Source organism: Monopterus albus, unplaced genomic scaffold, assembly GCF_001952655.1.
Source record: "Monopterus albus unplaced genomic scaffold, M_albus_1.0 scaffold106.1, whole genome shotgun sequence".
NCBI classification, from domain to species: Eukaryota; Metazoa; Chordata; class Actinopteri; order Synbranchiformes; family Synbranchidae; genus Monopterus; species Monopterus albus.
In genome coordinates this window covers 678,275-694,288 of record NW_018127986.1, presented here as the reverse complement: position 1 = coordinate 694,288, position 16,014 = coordinate 678,275, and the positions used below count along the sequence as shown (strand labels likewise).

General features: G+C 40.6%; 1 protein-coding gene across 2 annotated transcripts in view; it reads right to left on the bottom strand.

Annotated features, from left to right (window-relative positions):
* Positions 1–15,513, bottom strand: part of tnnc1a (troponin C type 1a (slow)) — a 22,976-nt gene extending 7,463 nt beyond the window's left edge. The window contains exons 1-4 of one of the 2 annotated variants that reach the window (XM_020610673.1): positions 15,257–15,513; positions 3,831–4,654; positions 2,403–2,433; positions 2,021–2,167 (exon numbers count right to left, since the gene is read on the bottom strand). In XM_020610673.1, coding sequence (XP_020466329.1) covers positions 2,021–2,167; positions 2,403–2,433; positions 3,831–3,854 — 202 coding nt within the window. In that variant the 5' untranslated portion in view covers positions 3,855–4,654; positions 15,257–15,513. Of the gene's footprint in view, positions 1–2,020; positions 2,168–2,402; positions 2,434–3,830; positions 4,655–13,239; positions 13,350–15,256 lie in introns of those variants that run through there. The other variant, XM_020610674.1, reaches the window with a different exon arrangement.
* Positions 15,514–16,014: the final 501 nt, after the last annotated feature.

The window sequence follows — 16,014 nt, the reverse complement described above, 5'->3', positions numbered from 1 at the left end:
CGAAGGAAAGTTTGCAGAGTGACTTTCACAAAAAGGCTGTGAAAATGTATTGTTTTATTTTTTTATTGCTCACTCAATTGAGTCCTGAGAGATGTTGTTTGTCAGTGCCAATTCAGAGTGAGCCTCCTCACATATGGCGCTTTTAAGCAGGAGAAAGCTATTCAAATTGATATGTAACCTCAGGGAAAGAGATTTTTAAAATGGCACTTCCATACTCTTCTGCTACTGTTCAGCACACTGCCCTACATCATATACTAGCACTAATGCTTAAATGCAGCACGTTCTAATTCCCAAGCCTTTATTAAAGTCTTGTTGCCTAAACCTAACCACACATGGCACGGCAGGTTTATTTATAGAGCACTAAACACAATGCACACAAATAGATAAAACATTAAAATGCATACATGGATACAGTCATAGCCCCCCCCATTCAGGAATAAGTGGTACAGATAATGGATGGATGGATGCAGAGTCCAGTGTGACAGTTCTGCGCTTTGTACTCTGTACTTTGCACTGCTGCCATTAACAAGCTGAAATGTTTCCTCAGAGCATAACTTGGAAAGTAGTTTTGCTATATGAATGTAATTTTTGTGAGACAGGGTTATATCTAAAACATCAGTTACTGCACACCATTTTCACTGTCACAATTTGTCAGGTTTGCCCAGCTCCACCTTCCTCTCTTCTCTTTCCTCACACTAGCCTAGCCCTTGCACTGATTACACTATTCAACACACCTGCCCCGCTTCCCTGATTACTCACCAGCTGCACCTCATTAGTCTCCTCCATACTTATACACTGTTCACCAGTCACTCCTCTGCAGTTCTTTCTCTGTCTTCAGGCCAGTGGTTGTTATGTTGTTTTATCAAGTTTATGCTAAGATTGCCTTTGTTCTCTCTAGTCCTTGTTAGCACCCTAGTCGTTATCCTGCCCTGCCTTCACTAGTGTCTTCTTCCTCTTCGAACATCTCCTCTGGACTTCCCTGGATTTAATCTACGCCACCGCCTCCCAGGTCGATGCACAGTCTCCCTTATCCAGTTTATCCCTGCTCTTCTGTCTACAGCCATCATCACTTCCACCTCGACCAGCCCTGGAGTGACCTCTGCGTCCGCAGCCCGGTACATCATCCACCATACCACTGACTGTTTTTCTGCTGCTGCTGATCGATACCCGGTCATCTACCTCATTACTCCTCCTGTATATATGTCACTACCTTCACTGTAAATAAACCTCACTGCTTGCACCAAAGCCAGCCACCTGGGTCCGCTTTTTATCTGCTCGCTCACTCTGTGTTCGAGCGCACCCTAACAAAAGTGAGAATAAATGTTAAAAATAGATGCATTTCAGTCATTTGGAGTTAATTTGTAAAATAAACTCAATGAAGCACTGAAGAGATGTGACATATATAGTTAATTTAAATGATTGATAAAAGATGATTGTTAACATGAAAAGTTGATTCTTAAGATGGAAATGTACACCAGAAATACAAATATAAAAATGTGTATACTGTATATATGGTACAACTTTATGTTTTGCATAATTCAATGCTGCTCTTTGTTTTGTTTATTTTGTAGCCAAATAAACTAAACAAATTTGTTAACAAATTTTTGAATTATTGTTTATAATAAAAATATGCTGTACCTGTAATTTTATGGACAAAAATACAGATTGGGCCTTAAAATCTTCTTAATCTCCTTATGTAGCTTCCGTGAGTTGACATGACAAAGTGTAGACATGGAAGCTTTATCAAACAAATCCAGAATGCTAGTTTTTGGTTCACATGGAAAATTTAAGATCACTCCTGTGTGACTGATGCACATTCCTCTTTGAATCAACTTGACACAGCTTGTTGTGTTTGAGATCCTTGACCATCATTTCATATCTAGTTCAGAAGGTTTGAACTACACATGTCTGCACCACATGACTGTGCAGTGATGAACCTGCCAGCTGGTCCTGGAGATGAAGAGGTCAACAACCAATCATTTAGTTTCTTGTACTGTAGTGCAGAAGTGTTTTGATTTACCGTCTTCATCCACCTCGTCAATCATCTCCTGCAGTTCCTCTGGTGTGGGGTTCTGGCCCAGCATCCTCATCACCTTCCCCAGTTCCTTGGTGCTGATGCAGCCATCCGCTGCATCTTGTACGAAGATGTCAAAAGCAGCTTTGAACTCTGCAACACAATGACAGCACACAGAAAAACAGTTTTGTGTCACAACATGTGGTACGGTCCTGGACAGGGTGATCCTCATGCCACAACATGCTTGATGCACAGATGAAAATATAAATACTCAATTTGATTAAAGCATTTTTTTTAATTTGAAGACAGGACTTAAAGGCATGCTTAAAGTAATAAGTGCCGTGTGCTCTCTAAAAGATGGTTAATATGAATTCAGCAATGTACACACCATTTTTTTGCTCATCTGTCAGCTGCTCAACCTGTAACAGTCAAAAAAAACTTTAGAGTTAACACTTTAATTACCTGATTGTATGTATTACATCACCAAAAAATACAATTTCTGTACATTCTCATCATACTGTTTGATCAAATGTGACCGTTTCTAAGTCACAGATTGAAATAGTTATATATTTACCAAAGTTCAAAATGTGAAATGGCAAAATATTTACTGAATTAGTGATTAGATTTTTGAATTGGATTAAGATTTCTTGAGTTACATGGTGTAAAACCAGCCTCAAGATTATCTAGATTATTATTTCTGATAACTTTGTATTCAGCAAAGGTAATATTTTAGTCTCACACAATGGGCCAGCACTCCAAAAAACACAAAATCTATATATCACATGTGAAAGCCAGAGAGAGAAGCAGTTAAGAATAAATAGACAGGGGGATCAGGAACTACAGATAAAGAGCACAGTACACAGTGTTTTAAATTAGCATAGCTGTGGATGTGGCTAAACAATGGAACAGTAATCCTGGAAAAGCTACCATGAATGAGAGAGGGAGACAGCTGCTTATGTAAGAGTTATTATCTGTCGTCCACTATAAATTAAACACACACATATAGGCACAATCACAATCACAGCACACACTCTCTCGCTGGTGATGATATATGAAAAAAAAAAATCCACCTAATCTAACACATGTAATGTACATTCCTGTGTGTTTTTACTGTCTCAGCTGCACTGCTCATTTGGGATATGAGTGGACAGGACAGCCGGGTGGAGGTGGACAGACACAGCTCTCTGGCTCACAGATAATGCTGGAATTCAGCTGGGGGTGGGGGAGGTTATCTAAACCTGAAGCCCTTCTGTGGCACTAGAGATCCACCGACGCAGAAGCATCTGAGCAACTGGCCAAAATTAGCCATGTTAAGTGGGACTGCTCCATTTGCAGTCATGAATGAAGCGGCAGAGTACGGACCAGGGACCAGTCCTGTCAGTGACCTCCCAGAGTGGCTCCTATCAGCTCTGATAGGACTGAAGTCAGAGAGCATTTAGTGCAGAGACATATATGGTGTAGACGCTGTTTTGACATCAGCTGGTGATGGAGACAATGTGCTGGGCAAGCTGAATCAACTGGGATTTGTCAACCATTCAAGTAAAGTCAAATTAACAAAATGATGACTTTTTAAAATAAACTGATACACAAGTGCTAGATTTTTCCATATAATCCCCACGTGAATGGGACAGAATACATTTACAGTCTTACATTATAAGTCACTGATTGTATGTCATTGATAATACATGTTAGAGACTGTTTAATGAGCCAGTAGATTTAGTCCACACACAGATGTATGGTAAGCATCCAACAAAATCACTTCATCAGGAGAAGCCAAGTGCACACTTTCAGCTTTATGAGTTGTAAGAGGACATACCGCTGCCTTGTAGATGTCGTTCATGTTGGAGGCTCGTCTGCTGCCTGTCCTGACAGCGTCCTGGCACAGAGAAAGGAGGTTCTGTCCAGCTCGGGGCAGGACACTGGCCTCAGCCTGGGAGGGTTTTATAGCTGGAGCCAATGTTGTCTGGTCCCTCCCCGGGCGCACCAGCCTCCCCGTGTTTGTGTTTCAGCATGTGTTCACAAATATGTGCCTGTGTATGTATGTCATTTGGCCAATCTGTCACAATCACCAGGCTCTGATAAAAATGCGGCAGCTCTTAGGGGGGCATACTTTGGAAAGGAATGGGGGGGGGGCATGGTGAAGCTTAATCTCCAGAGAGGGGGCTGTGGAGACACTCAACATTCCTTTAGATCTGGACCCGAGATGAAGAGAGCTCTGGAGGCTGGCGTGAGTGTGTGTCTCTGTAGGGCAGGGCTGATAGAGGAGGTAGGAAGGTGGAGGCCAGGATGGGAGAGCCACAGACTACACCCAGCAGACCACGTAGGGAGGAGAGTTAAAGAGAGAATGCATGAGGGATACAGACAGGTTCGTGCTTTTTTTTTCATAGCACTTTGACATTACATTGCAGCAAATGTACAGGTGTAAACAAAAACATGAATGATGGATCCATTTCATTTACAGCCTCTGATATGCCAGGCCATTGCACAACACCAGGGTCCTGGGCCTGGAGCACGTAAAGGGAATGCAGCTGTGGTTAATGCCATTAGCTATGCCTGTGCTTTTACTATGAACACGGACTGCTTGGTAGGGGAAATCTCCTTTTCTGCAGCTGACAATCAGGGACATCTGCTTGTTGTTATCTGTGGAGAAAGAGACAAAAAGTTGAGAAATTAAATAATCCATTCACCCAAATGACCAAAACAAATCCCTCACTTATTTGGAGGTTTCTATCTTCATTCTACAGTGGAAGTGAATGGTGAATGGGAATATTGTTTCTGGTTTTTATAGCAGTGAAGATAGTATTAGTAGAACCATCTGACATCTCTCTGGATAATCCACAGATAAACAAGGAACCATTTCCATTGGCACCACTTTGTACAGAAATAAAAATCCCAATGAAAAAAGTTGACAATAACTACAACACTGTTTCTGGAGAAAGATGCTGATGTTGATTTTTTTTTTTTTTCTAAATGTAGTGATGAACCAAAAGCAAAATTCTTTTTACTTCTATTTTACTGAGTTGAAGGCAGATAGCTCAGAAACAGCTATCTCAAGACAAGGGCAAATAAAACCAAAGACAGAGTTAAAGGGGAAAAAATAGGATTATTTAGAATGTAGATGAATCAGCTCTTAAAAAGGAAAATACTGTTGTCTCCAAATATTCAACCACTTGAGTTTATTTACATATCATACACAATCATGCTGTTATCATACACATTTGATTTAACAGTGGAAGAACAAAACTTAAGCAATACTCAACATGTTTCATGAGGATTTGAAGTCTAAGCCTTCATGTGCAACACAGATTTAGTCAGCAGAGGGTACTGTTCACTACATATCAACTAAATTAAATTGTTGCGCAAAGCTGCCTCCGGATATCCAATTTACCAACAGTGGGGTAGGTGAGAAATCTGGGTCAAACAAACCAAACACTTGCAAACACATTTAAATTGAATTGTACACAGAGCAAGACTTTACAGCTTTTTTTTCCCATGTTCTTTTGAAACAGGGCCATCTCAATCACTTGACGAAGTGATGCACACACAGATTCACACATGTCAACAACAGAATAAGCTCACACACACACACATGCACACACACAGAGCTTGCTGTGGCAGGCACTAAGTGATGAGTGATCATGCTGGTTCATAATGGGATGCTAATGGGGACAGCTTACAAGCATCAGAGAGGAAAGAGAGAGAGGGAGCTCACACTAAACAACATATATGTCCTTCTCTTACACAGATAAAGACACAGATCTCCTGACAAAGACCTCACAGCAGTGTACATGTGTTACATGCACAGGATGAGCCTCCATTGAAATAGGCGGCAGGGTGGGAGGTGATATGAGGGGAGGTTTGAGACAAAATGTTACTGTGCTTGTTGTCCCTGTGTGTTTTCTCAGTCATTCGTCACAGTTTCACAATCAAAACACACAGCATCACATTGTACGTTGCTGGTGAAATTCAGCGCACAAAGAAATTGCTATCAGTGGCACCGGCTCCATTAGCTGAAAGCCAAAGCATACTGATGAGTCTACATGGTCAGCCAGACAGTTTCATTTGGAGAGCTCAGTGTGGTCTGGTGAGTGCCAAAAGTGACAAGCTGCTCTGCAGGGGGCACTAGATTCTAATGTAAAGCTTTCTTGAATCGCACACATGCACACCCACACACACAAGCACACACATGCTGTAGAACCGAGGACTGGCACACACATCAAAGAAAGCATATGCAGCGCCGTTTCATTGGAGCTCTCCACCAATTTCCTCTTAGAGAGGAAGGCTGACGAAAGAGCCAGCCATCTCCTTCACACAGCGCAATCAGACAGCGCATCTCAAATCCACAATTCACCGCACACCGCTTTTTGAGGGGTTGCCATAGAAACTCTGCTGGGTAGTAGCGGGCAGAAAATGAGAGGAGATGAGCGGGGCTATTTCCCCATCCACCTCCCTCTCTACCTCCCTGCCACCTTATTTTGTCCCCAGAGTAGCTGTACTATTTTCCTCTGTTGTGAATTCTGAACTAGTGTGCGAGCCGCTGTCCCTCATCGCCTGCAAAACAATAGCATTTTGTTGTAGTTTTCCTGTCCTGTGTCTTCCTGGAGCCTGGGGCCATAAAAACTGACTGATAACACTGGCTAACAAAAGCTGCTATTATCTGTTGTTTCAGGAGATGAACAGCATCATTTGAAAAAGAGCTATTTTGTGAGATCTACTGAGATATGTTACATTTGGTTTATACTTTATGCATAAATTATAGTTGTCATATTTACTTGTGCCTATGATTGAATCAACAGTAGTTTCCATCATACAAATGAAAGCAAAATAAATCGTTAGCATGTATGATGTAATCCAAGAGAAATTATGAAACTGCTGATTGTCGATGATTTGTCGTTACACATTCTTATGTCATCCTTGTATTAATCTTGTTTTAGTATTCACCATATATGTGACACTATATGTTAAAGTTGCTGAAGTGACAACAGGGTTGTGGTGATCAATGGTTCACCACTTGAGGAAGAAGGAAGTTTCTGTGTGGGTCCATCGTCACAGGAGATGGAGACAGAGGATTGAAAAGGAGGAGAGACAAGAGGCTTGGGCCTTTTGGAGGTTTTTGGATGTACAGACATTAGGAGGAGGACTGTTTCAGGTGCTACACCTGCTTTGAAATAGTTTCTGATTGTTTTAGTTCAGTTCTTGGTCCGATTCTCCTGCTGTCTTCTTCAAACCCCTCACCCAGGTCAGGGTCTCCCCCGGGGAGAAGGGTAAGAAACCCCTTCCGCTGTATGGTGATCAGGTTCTGCTGTTGCAGCATTTGTCTCTACTCAGCAGGGAGCTTAGTAGAGACACAGCTACACACCCCAAAAGATGGAATGGTTACCATACTGTGTGGGACTGGCTTATAGAGGTTATACACTGAGAGTGGTCTTTTAGGAGCTGCTTGACCATGGCGGGGTGATCCTGGCTCAATTTGACAGCTCAGCTCGATAAGGGAATGAGGTAGAGACCCCATGGTCCGGTGGGCAGCCACTTCTAGGACATTAAGGGATCGTCGCTCCACACGCTTGATTCTCTGAGTATACTATGGTCAGCAAGTTCCTGGCATGAGTAAAGGTGCACTCAGAGGATCTTAAAGAGTCTCACAGTATTTCATTTCTTCTATATTTGCACCTGACCAGGTGATGCGACATGTTTTGAAGTTGACAGAGCATACACACTGTGCTTGTGAATACCACTTAAGATATTAATACTGTAGCTATATGTCTGACTTGTTATTTCAGAGGCTGAATTTCCATCACTGACCAAAATCCTTTTCTGCTGGAAACATTATACAAGTAGATTCCAAGTGTGCAATATGTCAAAATGCCAGAGGTGTAACATTTCATGCTGGGAGTACTGAATCAGATGGAATACATTAGTGAACGTCGTAACATAGTATACATCCTGTTGATTTAAACGTTTGTGTGATGTAATGATTGGGTTGAGATGCAGCTGAGCTTGAAACATAGGTCCTACTCCCTCTCCTTGATTGCTAATGGGAGGAGGGGAGCTGCTCCTGTCAGCTTCACTTTCTTTCTCCCTATTTTTCCCCACTTCCTTTCTCTCTCTGCCTCCTTTCATTGATGACCAAGCTGCCAACAGCTCCTGTTGTGGCAGGCTGTGAATGCTGTGCATGCGAGTGCATGATGCACAGTGTTTTATTTAATTTTTTCACTAGCATCTCTTGCTGTCCAATGAAAGCTTTAGTAGCCCATTTTCTCACCAGTGACAATGTCTAACTCAAGTTGAGGGGTTTCTTTTTAGAGATGAGGGAGAGGGTAGTCTTCACTTTACTTTGTTGCTTCTAGTGGTTCCTTCCTGAAACTCTTTGCACTGAGGCACTTGGCATTACACATTGTTCCTACATCAGAGCTCTAAAGAACCAGAGGTCACATTAGCACCATAGACCCACTAACTTTCTGCCAGAGGCCAGCGTTTTCCAGTCCACTGGCTCACTGGGTGGCCTACCACCCGGTCTACCTGAACCCACCTCCTTCCCCTCTCCAACCTCTGTAGTAGTGTATAAGACACCTAGAGAAGAGTTCCTCTCAAATATATGGCAGACAAAGTTCCCTTCAAACACAAAAGAAAATGTCTAACCAATTCAGTAGAGTACTTTTCTACATATTAAGTTTAAAAAAGGTTAGAAGAAAATAAGCAGACAGTTGCTGAAAAACTCCAAAACCTTTGCAACTAGACGGCACTCAGAGAGTGCAGACCTCTGCCAAGGGCAACTCAGTTTCCTCATAATGCCATAAAAGCAATATTGCCATTTATTAACAACCAGTTAAGTGCATTTGATTAAACACCATGCGATGTTGAACAGTGCCATCACAGTCAGCTCACCCAGGCAGGCCACTCGTGTCAGAGCCATGCTTTTGGAATTTTTATGAAATGATGCAAGATGATATTAATAAGCAACATACCCATGACTGACAAATTAAACCTGGCTGAAAAACCTACATATAGCGCCTTAGGCCACCAGAACAGTTTCACTGCACCTTGGCATTGACTTGTTAAGTCTCTGAACACCATTCTTCTAAAAGATATTCCCTCATGTGGTGTCCAAATTGTCCCATAGGTGTTCAACTGGGCTGAAATCTGGTGACCGTGAAGGCCACAGCATATGATTCACATCATTTTCATACACATCAGACCATTCAGTGACCTCTCATGTCATCCTGGAAGAGACCAGTCATTTATTCAGGTTCTTCCTTTAATTTCTGACTGTATATGTATGTGAGTGTGTGTGACAAGGGCTGCTTTCCTGGTTTATTTCAGAAGACTTAAACTGGGACTATCTAAAAATGCATGTGGCAAACAAATGTAGGCATGAGAACAGCCTTCATATTCACGTGCTTATGTTTACTTTACTTTACATTTCTCTGTGGACTGATCTCTGGCAGATTTCAGCTTATGTCAGGCTATCAATGTTAATACTGACCAGGCAGATGGCACTAGTGATTATTACCATCTTTTTCATGTAATTAGCAATGGTTGAAGCTCCTCTTCAAGATGCTGGGGGTGTTGAAGAAGTGGTTTGGGATGGATTAAAGCTGATGTCAATGGCAAATGCAAATGTGCTTTTCCGAGCTTTAGGTAAAAGCTCTGAATTGAGAGCTTGGCTGGGGAATTTTGCCCACATGCTCTAACTCATTCTTGTCAGTGCTGGAAGGCTTGTGTGGTCTCACTGATGGGGTGGATGACCAGCTCTCTCAGCTTTGAAGCTGATAAACCTTTTAAAACCATGACAAATATTCTCCTGCAATTTTGTCTGAGGAAAGGCAAAGAACTAAAATAGGTAGCAGGCACAGGAAAATGAAAATTCACTCCATTTACCTCAACCTCCCCACTATACAGCCAAGCCTTTCTTTTAAAGGCTCAAGTGCTGACTCTTGCACACTTTTGAACGTCTTATAGTTCAAACCATCTTCCAGATTATAAAACACATTAGTGGTCTTGGATCAATATGGAGGCCAATAATAGCCAAAAAAATAGCATGCCGAGACGTGTTGCATGTAGTGGAACAGTAATCAGCATTATGCTGCACAACCTCCATGTCAGTGGCGGACATGGCTGCGTGGCACAAGTTAGGCAGCAAGGGTGAGACATCCTGGCAGTTTCCATAGTGATGTAGTTGAATGGAGGGGATTAGCGAGGGCAGTGCAGTGAGAAAGGACTGCAGCCATAGCTTGCACTTAAGGAGCTGTGTGTCACGGCCCTCCTCCTGTCTGGTGACGCTGATAATGTACCCTTCATCTCCATTCACTCTGCGCACTTTCTCTGACACACTGAAGCTGCTGCCTCTTTCTCTGTGGCAGTTTCTCAGGTGTAAAATATTTGATGAGTCAGTTGTGGACAGTAACATATGACCCCCATCCAGCTCAAAAACAAAACCCTTAAATATTAATGTCTTAAAATGCCAAAGGTTTAAAATATAACAGAGCTGGATTTTCAGCACTTTATGCCATAAAAAAATGTTAACATAACACATGATACCCAATATACATTCAGTCCCCACTACCACAACATGCAAACTGTTCATGTTTAATAAGCCTTAAGATTCAATAGATTTCCATTTTTCCTTTAAATTTGCAGGATGTGAGGTTAAACATGACATTTTTGCCAATTCACTGACAGTTATTTAAAGAGTGTAATTCTTATCGCTGTGGCTAAACATTATGTAAAGATCATTTTGTGTCTAATCTCAGTCAGACTACATTTTCCCTGCTAACAATAAATCCTAAACAGTTAAGTTCTGGAGAATAATTCCATGTATCACTGAGAGATGTACTTAATCACTTCACTGAAGCAATTTATTAACATACATTGAGGTGGATATCCAAAAATGATTCAGTTTACCTCGGTGACTGTATTTATGTAAACCTGTGAATAAATATCTTTCAACGCAATCTTTAAACTGTTTTTTTTTATATTTGAAAGAAGCACCAAACACAATAACCATCCACATTTAGGACAAGGACAGTTTTTAATTCCACACTATTTTACTGTTAGCAGTTTTTTACATTGTATTTACATTACATGATTTACTAAAGAAAGAAACTGCTCTAAATATGAATATGGAAACAAAAATGGCACTGCAGTACCTGTGTGCAGCTTCAGTGCCTCAGTAAAAATGGGCCTTATGGCATTCAGAGGTTTCCAAATGATGATGTGCACTTTATCAAACTTCTTTTATTTCTTCAATGTCCAATTTAGGTTATTTGCTTATTTTAAAAACATGGCCCACAGAATAATCCATTTGGTTTTGGTGGTGATCTGGATCATACCGATCCACACATTTTTTTAATGATATTATGCGGATATTGAGCCACCTTGGTGGAGGTGTGCATTTTCTGAGTTATGTTTTATGTGAAAATATTGAAATGAAACACTCCAGGAATCTACAGTATGTATAGACTCTTGGGTCTTAAAGGGTAAACTGAGAAAAGTGGGAGAGTAAGAGATACAGTTTGTTAACTTGATATCTAGCTGGCAATTTCACAGCGTTCATCCCTATGTCTTGATGTTATATGAACAGTTAATATGATCAGATAATTATAATGGACGTAGTACATGATACATGGATATGGTTTACTATCTAATAGTTCTGTCTGGTATATTTCAAATATACAATTTGCTGCTTTTTGAATGTGAAGGTTTACTAATTTTTACATTGCTGTGGTGAGGAAACAATAAAAGTTCACTCTTAGCTCAACAATGTCATATTTCACCACACTTTTTTAAAAACAGGGCAGCATTTATTGTAAGAGCCCTTGTAATTGTTTTCTCAGTTTGAGAATGAATCAAAATAAGTTATCTCTGTAAATTTGTCTATTAGGAGATGAACCAGTGTGTCCAATTTGCCACATAGCCTTTATTTACATTGATAGCATTGTTTATAATAGTTGTTTAAGTGAGGATGCAGCCAGATGTGTGGTTCTAGGATAACTCATTGCAAAGGCCCTTTTAATCTCTAACATGCGTTTTTGTGTTGGTGTATATTTTTGTGTAGCCTAGATGTGCTGTTTAACCCTCAGAAGCATAATCTGCACTGTTAATGGATTTTATTGTGGAAGTTAATTAACCGTTTTCAATCATAGCAGCAGAGCAATCCCAGTAGAGAGCCATATAAGGAGGCAGAGAAGGAGGCCGATTATTCTGTTGCCTAGCAACACGTGTACAAAATTTAAAGGGATTTAGTTCCCCCATACTGGTTATTATGGAGGTCATATGTTTACTAAAGCCACACCATGTGCTGGTTGTCACACAGGGCTGTCAACAGATCAACACTAGTACCTGTCCCCTGTCCTGCTCAGTGCACACCGACATGTTGATGCCAAAACTGCATAAGGATGAAAGTCTCTTCAGTGGTGGCGGTCTAGCTCCATGGATTTATGGAAAGAACATTTCTTTTCAATGAGTGGCACCAGAATCCCAACAGAGGGAAATGCTAGTCTTTTGTCTCCATGGGATTTAACTTGTTTGCATAGTTGATCCCTTCAGGAAGGTAAAATCAGAAAAACAAATTAAAAACACACCAAGCTAGAGAAATAGAGCATGCTCCACAAATTTAATAGATGATTCATTCAATGTTCCTGAAATGTCATTGGCCAGCCTGCCTCGCCACATCTGACATACTTCATTATGGATCAAAATAATATCTGGTGATGGCTGTATATATATAAAAAACTGTCCTCTCAGCTTGTTTTACCAGTTTGTAAAATAGTGTGCGTGTGTGTGTGTGTGTGTGTGTGTGTGTGTGTGTGTGTGTGTGTGTGTGTGTGAAAGAGAGAGAGCGAGAGAGCGAGGCAATGAAATGAGGCATTCAAAGAGACAGTGAGAAAGATGTAGAGAGAGAGGTGAGCTACTGCTGCTGAGGCACTCACTTCACAGCAATGTAGGTCATGCTAAACAATGCTATACTAAAAAAAATGCTGATAAATAAGAACATTTAGCCTTTGAGTGATTTCAGCATCTTTAGAGGGAATACACTGTGGAGATCACAAACAAATAAAATAAACAGTGTGGTGAATATATGTAATGCATTTCTCGGGTGTCTCTGAGCAGCATGTGCAGGCTGTGTGGTAAATTTCATCAATCGCCCCCGGGAGAGAAGACCAAATTATATTGAAGCCTTATACAGAAATACCGAGTGAGTGGTTATTCAGTTATGCATTACTTACCAAGTGAATAACCTGCATGCCAGTCCCTCTATCACCAAGATGCCAGGGATACACCACAGCAGTACTGTACTCTAAGCTCTCAGTGCTCACAAGTCAGAGAAAACATACAGCAGCAATCACAGCAAAAGGCTGATGAAGACAAAAAGCAATAGAAATGAGGCTGCATGTCTGAGAGTAGAACTCTGTGGGATTACCTGATGAGACACACATTTCCTGCTGTTTTTTTTTTGAAACAAGGAATGTGTAAATGTTTAGCTTTTGTTTTATTGTTTCTAGTGTTGTATTTTGCTGATTTAGTTTTTATGTAGCACCTTTTCAGTAACCAGATTTATCCTGAAGAGGGAACTGAAGCAGTATTTTGTTCTGTGCATCTTTTTTTTTTATTGTGTGTATAGTTAGCATTCATGTTGTTCTCTACGTAGGTGAGCCAAAAGATGCACTATACGGTAGGTGAAATTGTCAGCAATCACCAAACTGACTTGCATGTTTACAATAAAAATTAAATGGGATGTGTACACAATTTCAGCAGAAGGAGAAAAACAAGTCTGCAACAATATGAATAAAATATGTGAATTGCTTATGATTAGCATACTAATGACTAATCATCATGCTAATCAGTTCATTTTGTGGTCTCAAATTGCAGACTGGTGTTGAGAAATATGACTCAGTGGAAATGCATCTGAAAAGAGAATCACACAGAGATTGCTGTTAAAACAGTTGTTTCAAGGTAGGTCATTGTAAAGCATTGACATCAAGGGAGAAAATGGAAATCAGATTAATAGAGCAGCCAGGCTTCACCTTCAGGAGGTTATTCCAGGGATGTTTGAGTCACACAACAGAGTTTTTGTTTTGTTTGTTTTTTGTTTTTTTGCTTTTGTACATTAGATTGTGTTATAATCTGAAATTAGTTGTCCTTTTAAACATAAGCTCGGGTATTATTTAAAAAAAAAATTAAATAATTTATTATTTTGCCTTTGATTGAATGTGTTTTTTTATTCTGATCATTTTGCTTTTAATTAATAAAAGGTGAACAACTCCATCTCCACTAATATTTTGGACATATTACCTTATTTGAAGAAATATGTGCTTTGAATTTGGTTCTAAAGTTTACGTAGTTCACACAGTAAAGTAATGAGAACAGTGTCTCTTTAAGTTAAAATATAAAATAAATAATAAGACACCAACAGAAAATCTGTCTGTTAAGTGAATTGTACCTTGGTTGCATGCTCCTCCAAACAACCTCCCCATCATTACTATGATTTTACAGCCAATGAGCCAATAAAAGGGGGCAACCCAAGACTCAGTCTCAGTGGCATAGTCTAATCCCAGCCTAATGGGCGATGCACAGCACACACAGAAGTCAAATACATGAGTCCAACTGACATTAAGAGACTGGGGGCTGCTGCTGAAATAAGCAAGGAGCTGAATCACACTGAACCTGCAGGGTTAGGAGGTCACCGGCCTATTGGACATGCATGTGTGGTCCATCAGCAGGTGTATAAATATGTGCCACGTTTTACACTCCATGTCCACAGGGATTCCAACCCAGATGGGATTTTAAATATTGCATTTCATGTGGTATCATTTAGTAGGTTAGTTCACCCCTCATTGGTTTGCCATCTGGTGCCCTCTCAGCCTGTGATAGGAACATTCACACCAGAGTCTAAATGCTCCTGATCTCCCTGCCAGAGTATTTCCAACAGTTTACTCCACACTCACTGTGCATTCCCTCCACCTAATCAGTGGCATTTGTTTTTAAAGTGCATGTATAAGTTCTGATTTAAAGCAGGAAACTAGGTGACAGCAGCCAACACGTTTGAAAACAAAACTATAAGCATGGAGACAAACTACAAAGCCTTTAAATGTAATGAAGTTAGTAAACGGACAGACAAGTAGGAGCCAAACGTGACATCTGTGTTCCGACAAGAAAAACAGCTGAGCTGAAGTAAAGCTTGTGCTAAACAGCAGGTCAATGACACCAGTGTGCCCCTATTTTAACCGACTGTGGATCACTTACCGTTGCGCTTAAATTTGACGCACTGCTCCTTAAAGAGGTGTTTAGTTCCTGCCTTTCACTTTCCGGATGGCTTCTTTAAAAAATGAAGAAAATAAAAATCCGCAACCGGATCCACTCTTCGTTGTTCTGCTGTTGACATTTTCCCCAGTCCGACGGTTTTTTTTTTATTTTTTATCTTTCTTTGTTTTTTTATTACTAACAAGCCTATTGTCCACGACTTTATTCTCGTCTTATCATCCCCTCATTTGTGGAAGGCGTCGGGCTTTGCAGGCAGAGGTAGACATCCAGACAATGTTCCCTCCCTTTATTGACGGGCTCCCTTTATCACAATTTGCCAGATTTGCAGACAGACGCAGACTGGCCTCACCTTCCAAATATACGCGTTTGGACCTTATAATGCTGCTGATATTAGCTTTCATATGTTTCCATTTTGTACCTCGACAATACATTTTTATTTCAGAGGGGGAGGAGGGCTGTTTTTTGGGGGTGGAGGGATGTCAAATTTTGTGTTACTGGGTGAAAAGATAATCACAATTTTAAGCAGCAAAAAAGTGTTTTAGGGAAACAACCTAAAATAAAGAGTTCAAAAACACAACCGGTGAACAATTCATCACTTTGAAACTGGAATTGTTTTCATTTTCATTCAGTTTCTATGGATTACAAAACTTGCTTACATAGCTGTGAGAGACCATGGCAAAAATATTTGATTATTGATATGCATTGGAAAGGAAGGGGGAATAGTGAAACAAGTATTGAAA